Consider the following 23,167-nt stretch of genomic DNA (forward strand, 5'->3'; position numbering starts at 1 on the left):
ACCGCATTATATCCGAATTCTTGTTATATCAGGTCGCGGTAGAGGTATACTTGATAATGGACTCTTCAGTCTAGCAGAGAAAGGTATAGCTGAATGTTCAATGGCTGAAAGTTGAAGCTAGATAAATTTAGACTGGAAATTAGGTGTATTTAAGTGATGGTAACTAACCACTAGAACAATTTACTGAGGGTCAGAGTGGATTCTCCATTAATGGCAATTTTTAAATCAAGGTTGATGTTTTTCTAAAATATATTCTCTAGAAATTATTTTGGAGAAATTCTGTGACGTGTTATACAGGAGGACAGACTAGACAACCACAGTGGTCCTTTCTGGCTTGGAATATATGAAAACCGATAACGCCTTGTTTAGGCCTTACATCACAGTCTAGCCCTAAAAAATCATATAAAACAAATATTTTTCTTATTTATTGAGGTCTACAGTATTTGTACTGGTATTGCTTTTCAGAACTACAACAAGAACTGGCATAAACACAGTGAGTGATTAGGTGGTTATAGCACATCATCCAAATTAGTACTCTTATGCCTTGTTATACAAAGGTTGTATGTATAGTCACTTGAAATAATGGGCTTGTCTGAGTTAAGGCACTAATATCCATTGAGTTACCAGTACTGGAATGAACTTTTTACTACTTTTTCAATGCCTTATTATTTTTTTATTTTTAAGCACATTTAGCTTTCTGCTTAAAATGAGACCACAAAGTTTTAAATGTATGACACTTTCTGTTAGGTATTATATGGATCAATTCCTTTCCAGCTAAGCAATGTTTTTTTTTTTTTTATTTTGAAGGCTGTATTTGGAGCAAAGTGACTTTCATGAGACATTTACTGGTGGTGATGTTTGCGTGGATAGATCCTCTGAATCAGTGACATGCCAGACATTTGAACTGACACTGAGGTCTTGCCTTTATCCTCACATAGATAAGCAATATCTGGAATGCTGTGGCAACCTAATGCAAACTTTAAAGAAGGATTACAGGTAAGAAATGAAATTAGGTCCTGCTTAAAAAGCATATTCCATTATCATTGGTATACCATACTGTAAAAGCACCAATTACTTTAAGAAAATTGATTTGTAGTTGAAATCTTTTACAAACTGTTTAATCTTCTCTTCTAATTCTGCAGTGATAAACAATAACAAAAGCACTAATATGTAGAATTAACATAATGTTTTCCAACCATCACTCTATTCGTTGTTCTTTTGTGTTCTGTCCTTTTGTCTGTATTACCTATTTAAGCCTAGGCTACAATAGAACATTATGTTGGCATAACTGCATCATTTGGGTATTATAAGTTCACATCCCTGAGTGGCATAGTTAAGCTGATCTAAGTCCCCATATAGGCAGCACTAGGTCAACGGAAGACTTAGCTATCGCCTTTCGGCGAAGTGGATTACATGCAGTGATGGGAGAATCCTTCCAGTCGCTGTAAGTAACAGCTACACTGAAGTGCAGCTGCACTACGGTGCCACTGTAGCATTTTAAATGTAGACAAGCCCTTAGTTTGTAAGGTCTTTTTTGAAGGAACCGTTTCTTACTATATATTTATACAGCATGAAGCACAGTGGGTGACCAGTCTCAGACTGGGTCTCTAAGCAGTATTGTAATACAAATAATAATGATAAGCAAAGAAAAAGTAAAGTGTAAGCAGCTTGATAAAAACATAGTATTTTAATACATTTGCTTTAAATAACGTTTAAAGGTAAACACATGTCTTAATTCATACACTAGATTATGGTATTAAGTACTTTTGGGTAGAGAAGTATGAAAACAGTTAAAAATTGACAAATATAAATATTCCTAGAAAAAACAATGTGTAAAATCCTGGCCCCAATTAAGTCAATGTCAAAGCTATTATTGACTTCAGTGGAACCAGGCTTTCACACAGTCAGCTTAAAATATAGGAGAAATTTTAGGAAGACAGAATATGATTATCTAAATTTGAATTTGGCCATTACACTACCACTAATTATGTGATATTGTCATGCTGAGTTGAGTAAAGTGGCCTGATCTCATGACCTCTGACCTGGTCCTAAGTCACAGTCTTTCTATTTAAGGTACTCATGTGGCCTCCATCACCATAGTATCCAAGTGCCTTACAGTCTTTAAATGTATCCATCCTTACAGCACCTCTGTGAAATAGGGAAGTACTACTACGCCTTCTTCCTCTTTTTTTAACAGTTAAGGAACTGATATTGGAGCCCTTACTTAGGCAAAACTCCCAATGACGTTGGAATTTTTTCAGGTTCTGCAGTTAGAGAGATCATAGAATCATAGAATATTAGGGTTGGAAGAGACCTCAGGAGATCATCTAGTCCAATCCCCTGCTCAAAGCAGGACCAACACCAACTAAATCATCCCAGCCAAGGCTTTGTCAAGCCGGGCTTTAAAAATCTCTAAGGATGGAGATTCCATCACCTCCCTAGGTAACCCATTCCAGTGCTTCACAACCCTCCTAGTGAAATAGTGTTTCCTAATATCCAACCTAGACATACCCCACTGCAACTTGAGATCATTGCTTCTTGTTCTGTCATCTGCTACCACTGAGAACAGTCTAGATCCATCCTCTTTGGAACCCCCTTTCAGGTAGTTGAAGGCTGCTATCAAATCCCCCCTCACTCTTCTCTTCTGCAGACTACATAATCCCAGTTCCCTCAGCATCTCCTCGTAAGTCATGTGCCCTAGCCCCCTAATCATTTTCGTTGCCCTCTGCTGGACTCTCTCCAATTTGTCCACATCCCTTCTGTAGTGGGGGGAACAAAACTGGACACAATACTCCAGGTGTGGCCTCACAGAGCCAGAATATAGGGGAATAATCACTTCCCTCGATCTCCTGGCAATGCTCGTACTAATTCAGCCCAATATGCCATTGGTCTTCTTGGCAACAAGGGCACACTGCTGACTCTCATCCAGCTTCTTGTCCACTGTAAACCCCAGGTCCTTTTCTGCAGAACTGCTGCTTAGCCAGTCGGTCCCCAGATGCACTATTTCTCCCCATAAAGCTGTTCTTGAACTGAGGGCCTGATCCAGAAAAGTGCTTGAGTACATGACTAGTCCTACTGAAGTCAGTGGCATTACTTTCAATGCCTTGAGCTACGTACATCGTTAAGTATTTTGTTACATCTGGCCTAAGTGATGTTTATGTGAAAAAGAAATGTATAATAGGCTTCACTGGAATATGGGATTCAGTGGGGAGTTCTTGTGATGAGACTTTTAAAGGTTTGCATTACATAATGTGACATTTTATGTTAAAGGAATATAATGCATATTGAAGAGATGTTTGTGTATTTGTATTCCCTGTTCAGGCTGGTAGAGTACTTGCAGGCAATGCGAAACTTTTTTTTGCTTGAAGCTGGGGATACTATGTATGATTTCTACACATCTATTTTTGATAAAATAAGAGAAAAGGAAACTTGGCAGAATGTATCATTTCTAAATGTTCAACTTCAGGAAGCAGTTGGACAACGTTACCCAGAGGACAGTTCAAGGTAAAATGCATGGAATTAAGTTGAAAATAAAAATGACTTTTTTCCTTTCAATTTCCTTCTATCTTCCTGTTGAAATGATAGGTTTATGAAATACATAAATATTAGGCTCTATTGTGGTCTTAGTCATCAGTATAGCTGTCAGTTCAACCAGTCTGGGTCATTCTGTCACTGCATTTTGTGTTAGAACTATTGTGTGCATTGATAGAGTATTCAAAATGCAGTATGGTGGAAATAAACATATGATTGTTATCTACTTAAAGTATGAGAGCATTAATTAATCTGTTCACTAGAACTAAATTTTACCTGTAGACATTTGTTTTTGTTTTCCGCCACAATAAGTTCCCCTATATATTCACTTGCAATAGTGTCTTGATTAGTAATTTTGTTATACCAGGGTGGCCAACCTGAGCCTGAGAAGGAGCCAGAATTTACCAATGTACATTGCCAAAGAGCCACAGTAATATGTCAGCAGCCCCCCATCAGCTCCCCTCCCTCCTGCCCCGGGCTCCCAGCGCCTCCTGTCCACCGGCAGCCCTGCCAATCAGTGCCTCCCCCTCCCTCCCCATATCTCCTGATCAGCTGTTTCGTGGCATGCAGGAGGATCTGGGATGGGGAGGAGTGAGGGCACGGCAGGCTCAGGGGAGGGGGCGGAAAGGGGTGGAGTGGATGATGGGCCTGTGGCAAAGCCAGGGGTTGAGCAATGTGCCAGGGGGTGCTCACTGGAAAGTTGGCACCTGTAGCTCCAGCCCTGGAGTTGGTGCCTATACAAGGAGCTGCATATAAACTTCTGAAGAGCCGCATGTGGCTCCGGAGCCACAAGTTGGCCACCCCTATGTTATACAATCTTTTTACAAAGCTTGGAGCAGAGGTATCTTTACAAATCTTTCCCTACCAGGTTAAATCTGATCCTTAATATTTAGTAATGACAGATTAAAATAAAACATTTTAAGATAACCACCAGCTTAATGCAAACCATTGGCAACTAGAGTATTTGTTTCTTTTTGTAGGCTGTCTATATCTTTTGAAAGTGTTGATATAGCAAAGAAGAAACTCCCTGTCCATACCTTAGATGGCTTAACATTGAGCTACAAGGTAAAATATAATAATGTTTCTTTTGCTTTAATTTTAAAATACATTTGAAGTAACAGCAAATTGCTCCATCAAATTAAGGGTTGTTTGTTTGTTTTCCTCTTTAGGTCCCTTGGCCTGTGGATATAGTTATAAGTTTAGAATGTCAAAAAATTTACAATCAAGTGTTTCTTCTCTTATTACAAATAAAGTGGGCCAAGTATAGCTTAGATGTTTTACGATTTGATGGTAAGAAATTTCTTGAAATATTTCTTGTTAATCTTAAATCTGTATCAGTGAAAATACACCTCTACCCCGATATAACTCTCGGGAGCCAAAAAATCTTACCGCGTTATAGGTGAAACCGCGTTATATCGAACTTGCTTTGATCTGCTGGAGCCCGCAGCCCGGCCCCCCCGGAGCGCTGCTTTACCGCGTTATATCCGAATTCGTGTTATATTGGGTCGCGTTCTATCGGAGTAGAGGTGTATAAGGTCTTGTTTTATGGCATATTGGTATCCATGCTATTGACAGTTGTTTGAATACACCCAGTATTATGGTAGCCTTTTTGAAAAGTCAGTATTGCAGCATAATAGCTCCTGTTTGTAGCATTTACAAGGTGCTGGGAAAGATAGTTGCTAAATTAATTTTGCTCAGCAGAGCAGTGTGAAAGTTACATGGAACCTCATCTAAACCCACTGAAATGAATTGGAGTCTTTCCATTGCCTTCATTGGTGTTCGAATAAGGCCCATGGTGAGAATCCTTTCCTGATATGTATGCAGTTAAATTATTTTGGAAGTCAAGTTTTGAAGTAAAATTGACATTGCTGGGGGCAATGTCCATCCATCTTGATGGCAAATTTCTCTCATTTGTGGTAATGGATGTATGAGCATCCAGGATAAGAGATTATAAGCTAGTTGGATTTTTGATGACTTTACAGAATTAATCATATTTGTGTCTCATTTAACACACCTATTAAATATAGCTGGCTATATTTATTGAGGCATTTCTTTTGCAACAATCACTGTGGTATGGTATCTAGGCACCAAATACAGAATTGGTCCTACTTTGTCTGCAAAGGACCCCTACCATCTACCATACCTTAATTCAGCTATAGTTAGTTTTTTTGTTTTGTTTTTTCAAATCTCTGAGATTTGTTACTAGGTCATTCTTCAGCCATAGCTACTGAAGGAAGTCCTGTGCATCATATCCTAATGCAAATACATCCATGATTTTACCAGTAACATTACTTTCTGTCCTAAGTGGTTGTGAAAATAGTTACTTACCCTTTATAAACTACAAAGTAAATGTATCTAGGTCAGAATGTGTACTTGGGAGTTTAATTTTCCTGTGCTGGCAGAAAGTCTATGGGCTCTTTAATTGTGTGGTCAAGATCAGTAGGGCGTGTGGGAGTGATGGGGAGGAGGGTCAGGGATTTTTCCAATATTCCACTTCAGTGGCCTTTTGGTGTTCATACTATTAAAAGTTTTATATAAAGTAGTCCACTCTGATTAACCTTTGAAAATAAATAACTGTGTCATCCAGAGAGTTTGAGTGGTTGGACTCAGGTTTCACCTAAAGACTTTTATAACTCTATTGCATCATTGTGTCACTGAAGGTACTGAGAACTGTACTTTCTAATTTGCTAAAATGAGTTTTAATTTGTAAGGGTATGACTGGGCTTTGAAGTGTTGTCCCCTTTGTGAAGATAACAGTTTATGTTCATGTAATTTTTTTAATATTGTAATATATCAACCTCCGCCCTTTAATATGTAGCAAACAATTAATTGCATCATAACATCCGCTCCCAGTTCCTATTTTAATATATGATTATTATGTAAATACTGATAAGTATCTGAATTAAAGGACAAAAGCTATTTCAGTATATTATTGTTCTGATAACTTTAATAAAAAGGATACATTTTAGTTTTAATTAATATTTAAATGTAGTTAATACCTATTTATTTTATAAATATTCACCCAAACTTTTTCCTCTCCATTTTTAGAACTAGTAAATGCTACCGAAAAACCACAGTTAAAGGAAGGACCTCAATTAGAACAAGAGACAGTTCCTCAGTTTGGATCACAAACAGAATTTATAAAACAACAAATTCACCGCATGTTCCTCTTAAGAGTGAAACTCATGCATTTTGTTAACAGCTTGCACAACTACATCATGACCAGGGTTTGTCCTTTTACAATAATCTTACGTATTGTAGGAATTTCTAACTGTAGTCATAACATAGCTAATAATTCAAAACAACTTCTGACTAAGCATGTGCAAATAAGTAGTGTCTTCACTTAATGTTTATTTTGTTCAGTTTTTAAGTCCTGAACTAAAAAGGAATGTATATTGAAAATATTCATGCTGGTTGTTTGTTTGAATTTTAAGTAAGACGTCTTAAATCAGTAAATATTAAATAGACTTTTAGGAGTTTTTAATGTACATAATTCTTTGATATTGGTAACACTTTTCTTCAGACTAACTTTTCACCCCAAAGGTTTGCAAAGAAAGGACGTTAATGTCAAGAGAAACAATAGATTTCAGTAAGCTGCTGTTATTCTGCACTCCTAATAGCATTACTGCAAAAGTTGTGTCTTTACATGTGTGCCTCTGGGAGTTAACTAATGTCCATTTCCAAAGGTTTATATTCTCTTAAGTGAAGCAGGAACTTGTGCAGATCCACACTTACCCTGCTCCTGTATATGAATTGCCAGTCTGTGTTAATACACTCTTTTTGAAAGGAGAATAGATGAAAGCTGGCCCACTTTCTTAATGATGATGCTCTGTGTTATGCAAGAGGTTCTGAGTTCTATTTCCAATCCCAGTCTCTTGATTGTTAGGCCGTCAGGATCTGGGATTTCTAATGATGGTAGCATGCCCTGAATCAACACCTACAGAAGTGGCATATTCAGTCCATGGTACAAGAGCAGCCTGTCTATCGCAGTGATTCTCAAACTGGGTTGTGACCCCAAAGTGACTCATGACCCCATTTTAATGGGGTCACCAAGGCCAGTGTTAGATTTGCTATGGCTCGGGGCTGAATCTGAAGTCTGAGGGCTTCAACCCTGGGGCAGCAGGGCTTGGGCTCCAGCCCTCGCCCAGGGTCGTGTAGTAATTTTTTTTTTGTCAGAAGGGAGTCTTAGTGCAATGAAGTTTGAGAACCGCTGCACTATCGAATTAAAGAATATCGTTGACAAGTTGAAGGGAATTCAGTTTTTGGTTATATGGATGGTGGCCATAAGACTGAACCTGAAAGGTAGTGATGGAAGAGGGGAGGAGTGAGGGAATAATTGAGGTTCAGACTATAAAAAGCAGGGCTTTGTAGCGGAGCCCGGAGCTGGAGCGCGGACCAGTAGGTTTTTGCCCGGAGCTGGAGTGGAGCCGGAGCAGAGCAATTAAAAAATTTGATTGCTCCAAATCCCTGATAAAAAGAACTCCCCAGAGAAGTGTAGAGAAAAGAACTATGGGGATTCCAGTCATAGAGGTGGTATTCATGTTAATACTCCTTGCTTTATCTTTTAAAGATTCTTCACAGTACAGGTTTGGAGTTTCAGCATCAGGTAGAAGAAGCCAAAGATTTAGATCAACTGATTAAAATTCATTATAGATATTTGTCTACAATCCATGATCGCTGCCTGCTGAGAGAAAAGGTATGTGTTAAGTAAAACTGAATACGTGGTATTTTCAGCTCAACAAGGGAGAAATGTTTGTCATTAAAAATCATCCAGTATATGTTGGATTTTGACATATGGTAATTACAGATATTGTGGAGAGGCAGTAGCCTTTCCAGAGTTACAATTGAGACTCATGCATTTGCTTCCCACTCAGAATCATTTCCTTAATTATACAGTTCAGTTCTTCAAATTGTACATGGGTCACCTGTGGCTAGAAGATGTGGGAATTTATGGTGATTCTTTGAGTACTGTCCCTATAGGTGCTCCACTCCAGGTGCTCTTGTGCCCCCTGTGCCTTTGATTGGAGATTTCTCAGAGCAGTGTCCATTTGGCCTGTGCAAGTGTGTAACTCAGTCTCGTGCTCTGTGCTGTTAGATAGCACTGCGTGTGGAAACTACCCTCAGTTCTTTCTAACCCACATTGGCCTGGGACAAAGCCTTATCAGTTGTCTGCATCGTTTTACCCCAACTGTGTCGTCTTAGCTCTTTTAGAACTTAGTTTATTATAGTTGTTCTTAGTATAGTTAGTACTTAGTAGTAGTTTTAGCTGTTCTTTTGGCTTTTTTGAAAAGATTAATTTATTTTTATCTTTTAGATCGATAATTTCTCCTCTCCTGGGAGTTTTTGCTTTACTGGGAGGACATGCTAAGTTCTCCTGGTTTCAGACGCTGCCTGTTGTGCCAGCGGGCATTCCCGGTGACTGACTGACACTCCTCGTGCATCTGTTGCCTCAGGGAGTCTCATCTTTTCTAAAAGTGCAACTTCTGTCTGGCATTAAAATCTAGAGCCATCAAAAAACAGGGAGCTCTAACTGACTCCTCACAATGGAGAGCTCACTATGCTCAGCCTCTGACACTGGTCAGGGGACCTCCTCTGTATGTTGGCCTCTGAGTAAGTCCGCTGCCTCCACTGTCTCTGAACCGTACTCCTTGAGGGCACGATTCCTTTCATAAGATTCCCAGAGACCATCCCTCGAGTTTTCCGAGTAGGGAACCTACCTCAAAGAAGTCACAGTCTCCGATGACTTCAGTGGGTTTGGCCCCTAATTCTCTTCAACCCATGAGGCTGCTGGTTCCTCAGGTACTCAGAATATGGTTAAAACTAAAGACTATAAAGTTCTGCTGGTTCATACTTAATAAAGGAGTTCAGCTTGGTATAATTTAATGCCTGAGAGTTGGCAATTCGGAATTGTAAAGTGGCAGGACCTTATCAAGAAGGTTGCAGATTGTTTACAGATCTGTCTTGAGGAGGTTAAAGAACCATCATAAGCTACTTGGCATCCTTCAGACAGTTTCATCTGCCCGAATTACCCTGGCTGTTAACAAGGCCCTTCTAGATCCTGCAAAGGTTATTTGGCATACCTCCAGCGTCAATTCTGCCAACGTGTAAGAGTGCAGACAAAAATATCTTGTCTCCTCTAAGGACTCCGTTTTTATTTTCCCATTCCTTTCCTAACTCCTTAATGGTCAAGGGAGTTAATAAACAGTGAAGTCAGCACCATGCTATATCTACGCTCTGTGATACAGATCATAAACGCCTCAACATGTTTGGTAGAAAAGGATATTTGTCAGCCACTTTACAATTGAGAATCGCCAACTCCCAGGCATTAATGGTGAAGTATAACTATATAAATTATACCAAGCTGAACTCCTTTATTGAGTATCTACCAGCAGAACATAGAGAGCAATTCCAGGCAATTATTGCAGAAGGCCAACTCCTCACCTGAACATATTTTTTGTAGGCCTGTTTTGGCTCTAGTGATACTGCCACTCATTTGATTTCTATGGCTGTAGTTATAGGGGGCCTTCTGGCTTCTGCTCTCAGGATTTCCCAAGGAGGTCCAGAATACGGTCAAGACCTTCTTTTTGATGGCACCAGACTGTTTGCTGAAAGCACAATCTCTGCAAATGTTGAAGGACTCTTTTCTTTTTTTTTTTTTCTTCTTTTTCTTCTTCACCCAAAGGTCATGTCAGTAGTAGCAGGACATCTCCGCAGAAAGGGAATTGTGGTGGTCCCTTACCTAGACAATTGGCTTCTGAAAGGTCAGGAAGCAACTTGTGAAGCCATAGACTTCATTTCTCCAATTCGATCTGCAATTAAACATTCAAAAATCCACCTTAACCCCTGTGCAAAAGTTAGAATACGAGTTCATCTCGATTTAATAGGGGCAAGAGCCTGCCTCTCAATGCACAGATTCATGACTCTATCCAGCATAGTCAGTACAGTCCGGATCAGCCCTCAAACCCTGGTCAAGAATTGTTTTCAGCTGTTTGGGTCTATGGCAGCTGATACTTTCATTATATACCATGCAAGACTGTGAATGGGATGCCTTCAGGAGTGGTTCAGGACTGTTAATTCCCTGAACAGACACAGTCTAACTATACTACTTTCGATACCTGCTTTCATAAAGGAATCTCTCAATTGGTGGAAATACCCTCACAAAGTTTGTGCAGGAGTCACTTTCAGCTGCCCTCCCCCTGCAGTTATCATAACGCTGGATGCACATCTAGACACCCACATGGCCCGGGGCACATGGACACCTCTGGAAACAACTCTGCACATCAACCTCCTGGAACTCAGGGCAGTCAGATATGCCTCTTCTCCAGCAGAAAACCATCTACATGCTACACTTGCAAAAATGGACAAGATTTGCCTGCTGGTGTGGCCTCAAACACATTCCAGTCACAATCTCATCACTGTCAGATATAGTGGACGACATTCTGCTACTTTAAAAACTTGGAACTGTCACTAATTTCCATTAGAGTCCACCTGACAGCCATCGTGGTGGCTTCTTTGAGTAGATGCAGTTGTGTATTCCACACAGGAGCCGGAGAATTTTGCCAAGCAGTATCTGTAGAGGGGTGGCACTTGTGCCCATAGCCCCTCCTCTGGCTATATGAGGCAGTGCCGCCGTGACATCCATCAGTTTCTTCTTACTGCCTGTGACTGGAGTTGGAGCTCTGCATGGTTTTCACTTCACAATCCCTCTATTTTTAGTCACTAATTAAATACAACTAGAAATTAGTATCCTTAGTATAGCGTTAGTTAGAGTGTTGCTGTAGTTAGTTATAATTTGTGATTCTCTAGTATTGCCCTTACCAGCGGTTAAAAATTGTCTGTCATGAGGGGGAGCAATCCCCAAGAACAATCCCCACATAGGTGCTTGCTGTGTCTACACAAAGTCTACAGTAAGGAGTGGTTTCCCATTTATAGATCGTTCACCAAATAGATTCCGGTGGTGAGGGATCTTCATTTGAAGCACTAGGTGCTCAAACAGGACATGCGGCTTGCTTCGGCACTGAGGCCCTTGTCAGATTGGATGTTGCCCTCCGGTTCTGAGTGTGCTTCTGCTTTGCTTCCTGGATGTGGTGTCTCTCCAAAGAGATGAAGGAGTTGTTCCCTATCACGTGCACTGAGAAAAAGGTTGCATAAGACTGACTCAGGCCATTCCACATTGCATGGGGACTCGTCTCCCTCCTTCAGAAGGAGCATGGATTGGGCCGGGGTGAATGCCAATGCGCAGGATGGAGGAAATCCTGTCAACCACTCCCTGGTACCACACAAGGAGGTCAGAGACCCTGTACGGTCGTCTCCAGTTCCAGCCCCGGGATATCCATTGAGTCCAGTACTGATGAGGGCAATACTGGCACTGTCTCTTTCCACGCTGGTGGTGCATCTGGTAGCAATGGACTTCCTCTGCTTTTCTGTCCCAACCTTGTCCTTGGTCCAGGACTTTGCCAGGGCTGCTTCCTTCATCTTCCTATTGGCTGGGCAGGCTGCTGAACCTGTGGGTCTGTCAGCACCATACTCTGTTGTTTCTCTTTCACAGTCCGTGAAATGGGGGCTGCTGCTGGGCTTGGTGTGAAAGACCTCTCCAGCACCGGGAGTGTCTTTGGCACCCCTGCACCTGGCGCTGCCAACATTACCCTGTCGGCACTCATCACCCTCCACTTCGGCATCATCAGTTACCTTGGTACTGCTGCCAACTTTGGCGTTGACACTGCTTCTTGCACCAGAAACGAAGGAGGCATACTTGGTGCTGGTACCATTTCTGCTGTTGGCGCTTGCTCCCTCTTCGTTTTGGGCTATGGATTAGTCAGACCAGTTGCTTGCACCCTGACGGATGGTTCCACCTTTATCCCCTGAAGCCCACTACTCTTCAGCATCCAGGTTGGGCTCTTCCTTCTCTCGCTGTCCATCACCTGGCCCACATTGGGGGACCATTTATGGAGCGCTATGGGTACTAGGATTGGTGTTCATCTCACATTCGGGACAGGGGCACCTGGCCTTGCGCCTACTGGCCACCATGCCTTATCCATACCAGTGGCCTCCATGAAATCCATCAGACACTTCGGCAGTCCCACTCCTCGTCTCACTTGAAGGTGAGATCACCAACCAGGTCTGTGGTGGTACCATTGATCTACCACAGGCCCAGGCACCAATGAGCTTTCCCTTCGCAGAGCCTCCGTAGTCGTCCCATCCAGCTCCATCAGTCCTGGAGCAAGGTCCGGTTCTGGCACAGTTAACCATTTCATCTTCATCCCTGGATGATTCAACGGTGCCTGGGTCTTTCTCCCCTTCAGTACTGGAGGATTTCAAGGCATACTAGGACCTTTTGCAGTGTGTGGCTGCTTCGTAGGGTATTCAAACGGAGCTCTTTCAAGAGAACACCCATATGTTAATGCTTATCTGCAGCCATCTATCCCTGGGAAAGTCTCCTTCCCTATTAATGATTCACTCCTTGAGCTTGCTAAGGTCCTCTGGAGCATGCTGGCTTTGGTACCGCCTGCAGCAAAGCACAAGGAAAAGTGCTACTTCGTTCTGGTGGAGGGATGTGAGGGTTTTTACTCCCATCAGGCCCCACATTCTCTGGTCGTAACTGTGGTGAATGATAGAGCCTGTCAGGGCAGGTTCAAGCCCACTCCCAAGGATAAGGACTCTAAATGAATGGACCTGATGGGCAGGAAGATTTCTACCTCCTCTTCCTTGCAGATGCAGATTGCTAACCAGCAAGCACTGCTGTTCAAGTTTGACTTCGTGAACTGGATGACTATGTCTAAGTTTGCAGACCAGCTACCATAAGCCTTGAGAGAGGAATTTTGGGCATTTGTCACCGAAGGCTGCTTGGTGACAAAGACTTTGTTGCAGTCTGTGCTGGAATCTGCGGTCAGAGTGATGGCCGCCCTCAGCAGTGGCCATGAGAAGGGTTTCCTGGCTGCAGAATTTGGGCATAGCTCTCAATGTGCAGCAGGAGGTAGAGGATTTGCCCTTTGATGGCCAAACGCTGTTTTGGGGTAAGACAAATGAGACTTTGCACTTCTTCAAGGACTCTAGAGCTACCCAACAGCCCTTGGGAGTATATACACCAACAGTGCAGAGGCGCCACGTCGTCAACAGCAGCAGTATCATCCGCAGTGCATATTTGGGCAGCTGTTCCCTCCCCCAAGACAGCGGGACTATGCCAGAAAGGGGCATAGACCCCATAGAAGGAGGCAGTCTTGTCTGGGGTTTGGCCAGTCCACATGCCCTCCCCAGCACAGTTAAGTACCCATTTTGACTCTTTGGTCCAGAGCAGTGTTCTAGTCATCATTCCTTTCTCCCCATCCCTTCCGTTTGGGGACAGGACGGCCTTCTTTCACAATGCAAGGGGTTCGATCACCACTGACAGCTGGGTCCTAGGCACTGTCAGATCTGGCTATGTTATCCAGTCCCTGTCCATCCCTCCCTGTTCCTCTTCAAGAACCCCTCTCACCAGATACTGCTCCTTGAGCAGGTTCACTCTCTACTGGCTTTGAGAGTGGTGGAGGAGGTTTTGCTGGAACACCGGGTTCATGGCTTCTATTCCCAAATCCGAAGGAGGATAAGACCTTCGAGGCCTTAACAAATATATCTGATACAAGAGGTTCCAAATGGTCACTCTATCAACTATCCTCCCCATGTTGTCTCAGAATGACTGGTTTGCTGCCCTGAACCTTCAGGACACCTATTGGGCCACAGAAAGTTCCTTTGATTCGTCATAGCAGAGCTCCATCTTCAGTATATGGTGTTGCCCTTCGACCTCTCTTCTGCCCCTTGGGTTTTTACCAAATGCATGGTCTTGGAGACAGCATACCTCAGGAAGAAAGGAATGAACATCTTCCTATATCTGGACGACTGGCTATATTGAGAGGCAAGTCCAGAGAGGATGTCAACATTACACTGTGCCTGCTCAACCATCTGAGTTTCATTCTAAAAACTGAAGTCAATTTTGGTTCCCACTCAAAAAATAGAGTTCATTGCGGCCCTAACAGACTCTCTGAGTTTGAGAGCATTTCTGCTGACTGACCATTTTCAATCATTCGCCACCTTTCCCTTAGTCTGCAATCTCAGCTTTCCATGATGTGTTGGATGGTTCTGAGGCTCTTGGGCTACATGTCTGCTGGCATGCAGGTGGTCCAGTTTGCAGGGTTGTGTCTTTGTCTCCATCAGATGTGGCTCAGGACAGTTTACAATCTGACTCTTCACTCCTTGGAGAGATTGGTCCATCTCCCTCTACTGGTCCAGGACTCCTTGCTGGGGTGGATGCTCCTGGAGAACATTAGTCAGGGTGCTCCCTTCATCCAGTCCTTACCATCCAGGTCTGTCTCTGATGTCTCCAAGATGGGCTGGTGAGCCCATCTGGAGTTGCTGAAAGTTCAAGGTCTGTGAGCAGAGCTGCAGTCTTCACTGCATATCAAAGTGCTGGAGGTTTGGGCCATCTTCAATGTATATCACGCTTTTCTGGACCATATCAGGGGCTCAGTGGTTCACATATTTACCGACAATATCACCACAATGTATTATATGAACAGGCAAGGGGGAGAACACTCCAGGGTGCTCTGCCAAGAGGCAATCAGGTTGTGGCAGTTTTGCATTGAGGAGAGTATCACTTTGATAGCCAACCACTTGCCCAGAATCTAGAATCATCTCTCAGACTATTCTCAGCAGGAATTTTCCCCTGAGCGGTCTTTGAAAACAAATGTCCTCTGGGTCATCTTTGGAGTTTGGGGCATTCCAATGATGGACCTGTTTGCCATTAGGGACAACAGGAAATGTCAATCTGTTCTGCTGTTGTGGAATCCTCAGTCCAGGATCCCTATCCAATAGTTTCCATCTCAGCTAGTAGTCTGGTCTCCTGTACACTTCCGCCGCCCCAATCCTGACCATCCCACAGATTATTCTCATTGCCGCATTGTGGCCAAGGCAATGCTGATTCTCCAACCTTCTCACATTATCAATTCAGCCTCCCATACCTCTTTCTTCTTCATCGCGACCTACTCGCAGAGAATCACGGACACACCTTGCATCCCCCACACAGTTCCCTGCATCTCATGGCATGGCTGCTGCTTGGCTAAATGAGGAGGAAGAGCAGTATTCAGCAGCTGTTCCACAGGTCCTTGTCAGCAGTAGAAAACCCTCTAGCAGAATGGCCTATTCAGCAAAATGGAAGCGGTTTTTGGTATAGTGGTTGGCCCATGGAATTCAACCAACACTGGCTTCCTTCCAGGACCTCTTGGAGTACTTGCTGCACCTTTAGTTGTTGGGAATTACACTCTCAATGAGCTAAGTGCATCTGGCAGTGATATCGGCATTTCATCCCCCGAAGGGAAGATCAGTCTTCTCCAATACTGTGGTAGCAACATTCTTAAAAGGGCTTCTTCATCTCTATCCACTGGTCCAAGAGCTGGTTCCTCTTTGGGACCTTACCATGGTCCTAGCAATTTTAATGGGGCCTCCATTCAAACCACTGGCATCTTGTACCTTTCCACTTTTGTGTCAGAGAACTGCATTCCTCGTAGCAGATAACATCTGCAAGAAGAGAATGAGAGTTGCATGCTCTAATGGCAGAGTCTCCTTTATATACAATTCTCCAAGGACAAAATGAATTTACAATCGTACACCAAATTTTTGTCTAAAGTGGTTTCTCGGTTCTGTTTGAACCAGGTGGTATATTTATCTGTGTTCTTTCCTAAGCTGCATTCATCTCCGGAGGAGCAGCATCTCCATCCATTAGATGTCAGGCAATGTCTAGCCTTCTGTCTGGACAGGACTAAACTGTTTTGTACTTCACCTCGCCTGTTCATGTCATATGCAATTCACATAAAGGGGAAAGTAGTCTCTTCACAGATGATTTCTAAATGAATGACATCCTGTATCAAGACTGCATATGAAATAAGTTAGTCTATGCCTCCTCATCAGGTGTGAGCTCATTCTGTGCAAGCAATGTCAGTAGCCTTCCTCAGTGACATCTCGATATTGAAGATTTGCAGGGCTGCTACGTGGTCGTCCGTACATATATTTATGAACCATTATGTAGTAACCCCAGCTTCTAGGGCGGATGCAAGTTTTGGTAGGTGGTCCTGCAATCCTTGTTTAGGTAGACTCTGAGCCCCACCTCCTGGGGTGGGTACTGCTTGTGAGTCATATAAGTGGAATACATGGCTGCATTTACTTACAGTGAGTAACCATTTCTTCTTCTTCAACTGTGGTTCTTTGAGATGAGATGCAGATGGGTATTCCAGGACCCACCCTCCATCCGCTGCATTGGAGTCTAGTCTCTGTGTAAAGGAACTGAGGAGGGGTCAGGGAGACTCTGCTTCATGTTGCCAGAGATGGGGCTGGTCATTAGGTGCGACTGCCACCCCTCTATGGGTACGGCTAAGCAAAATTCTCTGGCTCTGGTGTGCTGCGTGTGTACACACCTAGGTGGAATACATGTCTGCAGCATATCTCAGAGAACACAGTTGTCATAAGTAATCATTTCTTTCCATTCCTTCAATAGCATATTATTCTGTATTCACCCAGCCAGTGACTAGGAGGATCCTGAAGGGTCTCGGAAATCTATTTCCACCAGTCAAACATTCTACTCTGGTTTGGGACCTAAATCTGGTTCTTAAATGTCTTACAGGATTCTCTGTTTGAACCAATGACTACCTGCTCACTCCTCCATTTCTTGATTGAAAACACCATTTCTGGTAGCTCTCACATCAGCATGAAGAGTTAGGAATATAGGGGCCCTTATGGCATACGCCCCTTTCATGTAACTTTTCAAAGACAAGTTAACATTACAACCACACCCCAAGTTTTTACCAATAATATCTTCCGAGTTCCATATTAACTAACCCATTCATCTCCCAATCTTCCACCCTAAACCTCACCTAGACAAAAAGGAGGTGTTGTTACACACACTTGATGTCAGGAGAGCCCTGGCCTTCTATCTTGACAGCACTAAACCGTTCAAAGACTCCCAAATTATTTGTCTCGATTGCATATACATCAAAAGGGTCGGCAGTCTCTAAAAAAAGACTTCCCAAGTGGATATCTGATTGCATTAGCCGTTGCTACCAATCTTGTAATCTTCAAGCACACTCAGGCATATGAACTCACTCTACAAGATCAGTTTCCACTTCTACGGCCTTTTGCAAAAATGTTTCCATCAGTGAAATAAGTAGAGCTGCAACTTGGACCTCTGTACGTACCTTTGTGAAGTGCTGTGCAATAACTCATGACTTGGCTTCTGATGCTGTGTGTGGCTCAGCTACACTTTCTTCAATACTGGACTCAGCTCTGAAGGCCCTTCCTCCTTAAAGGGAACTGCTCAGTAGTCACCTACAGTGGAGCACCCAGAGGGACACTACTAGAAGAAGACATGGTCACTCACTGTGTGCAGTAACTGTAATTCTTCAAGATGTGGTTCCCTATGGTTTCTCCACTACCTGCTGTCCTTCCCCTCTGCTTTCGAGGTCTCTGCTACACAGTAGAGAAGAAACTAAGGGTGGTTTACCTGCGTGCTGATATATAACAGCAGGAAGCAACACGCATGCACAGGCTGAACAGACACTGTTATGAGAAATCTCCAATCAAAGGCGCAGAGGATGCAAGTACACTTAGAGTGGAGCACCCATAGGGAGATCCATCTCAAAGACCCACAGTTACTTAACCATTTATTGGTTTGGGGTTTTTTTGTTTTTTGTTTTTGTCCAAATTTTAGAGGATTCAAACAAGCTGTTTGAAATGTGTCTAAAAATATATTTAAGTTTATTTCTACTGGGATAGCATGAAGTGTGGGGAGGGGGTGGATAAAGGAAGGTGCCACCCATTCTAGAGCTCTGTCATGTTGTTGAATTGTATTTTAGAGCAGTGATTTTCAACTTCAACCCCCTAGGGCTCTGCATACTATGTCTAAGATTTCCAAAGGGGTCCACACCTTCGTCTGAAATTTTTTAGGGGTCCACAAATGAAAAAAAGGTTGAAAACCCTGTTGTAGAGGCAGCCTGTGCTGTACCTGTTTGCAATAGCTTTAGCTAATATCAGTAGTGTATTTTAAATAGTAATTTCAGGTTTAAATGCAGTGATAAAATATACCAGATTGTATAATCTCTCTACATTAACCTGAATTAAAAGTTCCTACAGTGGTGGGAAAGCAACTAGGGTGATGTACTGATGTATACAAAATATAAATAGGGACAAGAAATATTTCATCATCTGCAATTTGTGTGATGTTTTAAATGTCAAAATTTGTGTGAAACTTTGAAACTTCAGAGGTTATACACTTGGTATATGGGGTAGCACTGTAGTACTTTGTCCCAAATACTAGATACATTAGGTATTGTCAAAATAGCCAACCACAGAATTAATTGAACAGTTAATCCAGTAAACAAAGCACATATTGTAGCTGGAAGAATTAGAGTGTATCCTGAAGGTTTTTTTAATTGAAACTTTAATTTAAACGTCATCGAGTGTTGCCTGCCAAAGTACTTATTGAATTTAAAAATACATTCCTGACTAGACTACTTATATTTTTTTCCCATTATCATCTTAGGTTAGTTTTGTGAAAGAAGCTATAATGAAAGTGCTGAATTTAGTGCTGATGTTTGCAGATCGTTGGCAAGCTGGTTTGGGAGCTTGGAGGTAAGTAATATGTCATAATGTTTTATAATGTGATCATTTCACAGCTCCAGTGTTGTATTTGAGGCATATATCTTTTTGCTTTGCATGTTTAATAGGAGACTAATGTGACCTTTTGTTAACGAAGATAAATTCAATTGAGTTGAAGCTTATCAGCTGCAGGCACCTGTTGGTTGTATAATCAGAATGTGTTTCTCAGTGAAAAAGGTGGCCAATACATTTAAAAAAAAATTGTAAGACTGTAGTGGGTTACCAAGAAATGGGAGTACTTTTTTATTTCTCATCATGTGTCCTTATAAACTAATAAAATGAAAGACTCAGTGGTCATGCTTTCACTTACATTTTTTTTCTGAGATTTAGTTTCCAGTGCTTGTGATTTTAAGCTAACATTCATTTACTTGGTTTATGAGAACTGTAGGTTTAACCAATAAGGACTCATTCTGGTCTGGTAAAAAGGCAGGAAAAGAGAGGAAAAGTTAAACTTCCTTTGTTATTTTCTCCTCGGTAAATCTTCCTTTTTGATGTAGACTGCTAGTGATAGTAACCTTGCCTTATGTCTCAGAAGGTGAAATCCTGGTTCTGTTAAAGTCAATGCAAGTTCTGCCTTTGAGTTCAGTGGAGCCAGGGTTTCACCCAGAAAGTTCAGGACTCACATTGTATCAAAAATATTAAGTCCGATAAACTTCTAAGCAGGGTACTTGCGTTACATGAGGATAACCTAAAATTATTGTATTCTATTGTTTTTCCTTTATACCTCCTGTGTATTCTTAGGCACAAAATGAGAAATTTCTCTGAGGCAGGATTTTCCGGAGTGCTCATTGCTGGCCTAACTGTTCCTATTGAAGTCCCAATCCACCCCCTAACTTTCAAGACTGTTTTTGGTGCTGATGTGTATATGAGTCAGTTATCCTGCTCTAGGCATCCATCTCCTGGGCAAGTGTTTCTGATTTTGCCTGTGGAACCCATCTCCAATGTCAGGGAAAAAGAGGAGCAAGTCATCAGGTAGCTCCCTAGCTCTAGGCTTTGAAGCAGTATGGAGCTTTAGAGCACGTCACGTAAGAGAGGTTTCCTAGACAGGATCAGTAGCTCTTCCTGATAGTTGGTAGATGCAGACCAGAGGGTGGAGTTAGCTCACCATTATTTGTGTTATGATAATGCTTAGAAACCCCTGTCAAGGATTGGGGCCCTGTTGTGCTAGGCACTCTATACACAAACAACTGAAAGATGATCTCTGCCTTGTTTTTAATTCATTATTAGAAAGAAAGGATATGTCCTCTTATATAGAACTGTCTATGTAGTTATTTATCCACTTTATATTTGTTTAAATTAAACTGCACTTCTTTCTTAGGATGGAATCCATAGAGAAGATGGAATCAGATTTTAAAAATTGTCACATGTTTCTTGTAACAGTTATAAACAAAGCAGTCTGTAGAGGCTCTTTTCCTCATTGTGAGTATACAGAATAATTTTAAAACAATAGGCTTTTCCTATATTGACACTTTTAATTTATAAACTTCTTTCGGCAAGTAGGCGTTTCTGGGTTTGTAGGAGTGAGGCTGTTTTGATGTTTAATATGTTTTAAATTGAATTTTATCCTGTGTAAGAACAAGCTTAAGGTGTGTGTCCATAGAGAGGGATTGGCAAAGCATTTTCTATTTTCTTTTAATAAAACAATTTAACAAACATTTTAGAGCATTTGTGCCTCCCTTCGTTTATGACTAGCAAAACTTCCTTCATTTTGCCTAATGCCCTGAGGAGAGACATGCAAATAATGTTGGCATATATCATAAATCCTAACTTCACCAAAGGAATTCACATGCCACTTAAAGTATTTGGTGATCAGTTATTTGACTACACATCACTTAAAATGGCTGGTATTGAATTCGTGACGAAAAAATGGTTTGCAGTCAGAGCTAATCACTGTTAAACATATTCTTTTCTTTGATTCAGATGTTGTATTGCCTGGTATAGGCCAAGCAGAATTGCTACATTTATTGTTTTATGACATCAGAATGGACAACCTAAAATGGATGACATAAAATGCCATGCTCTATTTTAACAATTCAATGGTTTTAGTAGTGGTTTGTTTTATGCAGCATTATAGTCCTGTATGGTGCTTAACTGGCAAATGAAAGCAGTGCCTGCCTGAGTAATTTACATTTTAATGGTTACATACGTTAGGAGTCATACTCATACTTTTTCAGTGTAAACGTTGCACCCACTAAATATTTCTAAAGTTAGTAATAAAATATTTGCCTAAGTAACAGGTGCTTCTTTGGATGAATAAACATGTGATGATGTGGGTAGTGGTGCAAGAATAACACCAATTTGTTTATCTTAAATGATACTGTCTTCTCAAAGTGACAGAGCATACAAAAGGTGGTCATGGTTGTAATTTCAAAAGTATAAATATGAGAGCAGAGCAGAACATAGATTAGGTCTACTGTTTCAAGAGAATTTACTCTGTATTTGCACTGATGTAAATGAAAGCAGATTTTTTCCTATATTCTTGGATCTTTTGGCTGGTGGAGTTATTTTCAGTATAGATGTATTAATACTGTTTATTTACAAAGGATAAAGATACATTTATTCAGTTTTGCACCTTTTGCTAAGGATAAGGTTCCACACCAACAGCTGAAAAGAAATTAACTCTCCTCAATTGGCCCCTCATTATTTCAGATATTTCAGGTAATTAAATTGATAAAATTGAAAATGCTTGATGCAGGGACTTAAACCCTCAGATATTGTTATTTGTAATTTGAATAATAAAAGATATCTCATCTGCCTGGTAAGCTATAAAACTGACAATTTCAGTAAACCTTTGCAGAGTGATGTAACCAAGAATATTTAAAATGTTTAAATTTTTTATCTGTTTTGATTCACAGTGGAATCTTTAGCTGTGTCACTCATGGCTGGCATGGAACAAAGTTAACAAAAGACCAGAGTGCATTGAACTACTCAAGAACTGAACTGCAGCATTCATCTGCAACATTATTTATTCAAAATGAGCATTTTATACTGAAATCCATGTATATGTAGATAAATGGCAGTTGATATCATTTCCTTTCATTAACTGTTTGAAACTGTAAAATGTTTGAAACTGTAAATGGTGATGTACAGTATTTAATGAGTATTGGTTGTGGCTGTATTTTTTTCCTGCATGTTAGTATGCTATAACATCAGATTCATACTGTCTTGTAAAAGTAGCTGATTTGAAAATACATGAAATGTTTCTTCTTGTGAAGAAGGAATTACTCACTATTTTGTTAAATAGAGTATTTGCTGATTAAGTCTTTAAAATAGTTTCCATTAGTTTTGCAAGAAATGTTAAATACTTGCCATTTTTAACTAGGATCAAAAGCACATATGTAGAATATACTATAACTGTGAAAATGCAGAGTACAAGAATACGTGTTCTCAGCTCCTTACCCTTCCCTGATCTGCCCCTTCTCTAGCTTCCTAGTCTCTTGCAACCCAGCCTCTAATACTGGTAGTTCTTCAAGTGTCTGTAAATGTGGATCTCACTCTTGGTGTGCATGTGCCGCATGCACAACAAATCAGAATCTTTTAACCAGCTGTGTTCTTTGGGATCACACATGTGCCCTGCATATCCTTGTGTTACCCCCTCTCGAGGGCAGAAAAGATGGAGTGTATTCAACTGCCACTCAATTCCTTCTTACCACCTGCAAAGAAACAATCTCTAATCCTGGGACTAGCAGCCTTGTCCTATCACCTGTTTTAAATAAATAATAAAAAGAGCCTGTAGAGATTGACTGAAATGCTACTTTTCATCTGTACTTCTGCTGAAATACAGTCACAAACTTTGTAAGTTTTTTGGCTGTCTGAGCTCAGGTCAACGGTCTGCCAACCCTAAGCCTTTAGGCTTAATATTTCTAAGCTTTCTAACCCCCATGGTTGCAGAGGAAACTCAGTATTTTTTTTAAACAAAAGCTGAGATTTTAATGTAATCACATGACTCCAAGAGCAGGGG

The 23,167-nt window shown here is 41.4% G+C and overlaps 1 protein-coding gene across 2 annotated transcripts in view; it reads left to right on the forward strand.

Moving 5' to 3' along the window:
• Positions 1-22,949, forward strand: part of TUBGCP5 (tubulin gamma complex associated protein 5) — a 47,340-nt gene extending 24,391 nt beyond the window's left edge. Inside the window, exons 15-23 of one of the 2 annotated variants that reach the window (XM_034757906.1) lie at positions 808-996; positions 3,322-3,504; positions 4,512-4,596; positions 4,701-4,821; positions 6,580-6,758; positions 8,102-8,227; positions 19,091-19,179; positions 20,525-20,625; positions 22,062-22,949. In XM_034757906.1, the coding sequence (XP_034613797.1) occupies positions 808-996; positions 3,322-3,504; positions 4,512-4,596; positions 4,701-4,821; positions 6,580-6,758; positions 8,102-8,227; positions 19,091-19,179; positions 20,525-20,625; positions 22,062-22,108 (1,120 nt within the window). In that variant the 3' untranslated portion in view covers positions 22,109-22,949. The remainder of the gene's footprint in view (positions 1-807; positions 997-3,321; positions 3,505-4,511; positions 4,597-4,700; positions 4,822-6,579; positions 6,759-8,101; positions 8,228-19,090; positions 19,180-20,524; positions 20,626-22,061) is intronic. The other variant, XM_034757905.1, reaches the window with a different exon arrangement.
• Positions 22,950-23,167: the final 218 nt, after the last annotated feature.

Source organism: Trachemys scripta, chromosome 1 (assembly GCF_013100865.1).
Source record: "Trachemys scripta elegans isolate TJP31775 chromosome 1, CAS_Tse_1.0, whole genome shotgun sequence".
In the NCBI taxonomy this organism is placed as follows: Eukaryota; Metazoa; Chordata; order Testudines; family Emydidae; genus Trachemys; species Trachemys scripta.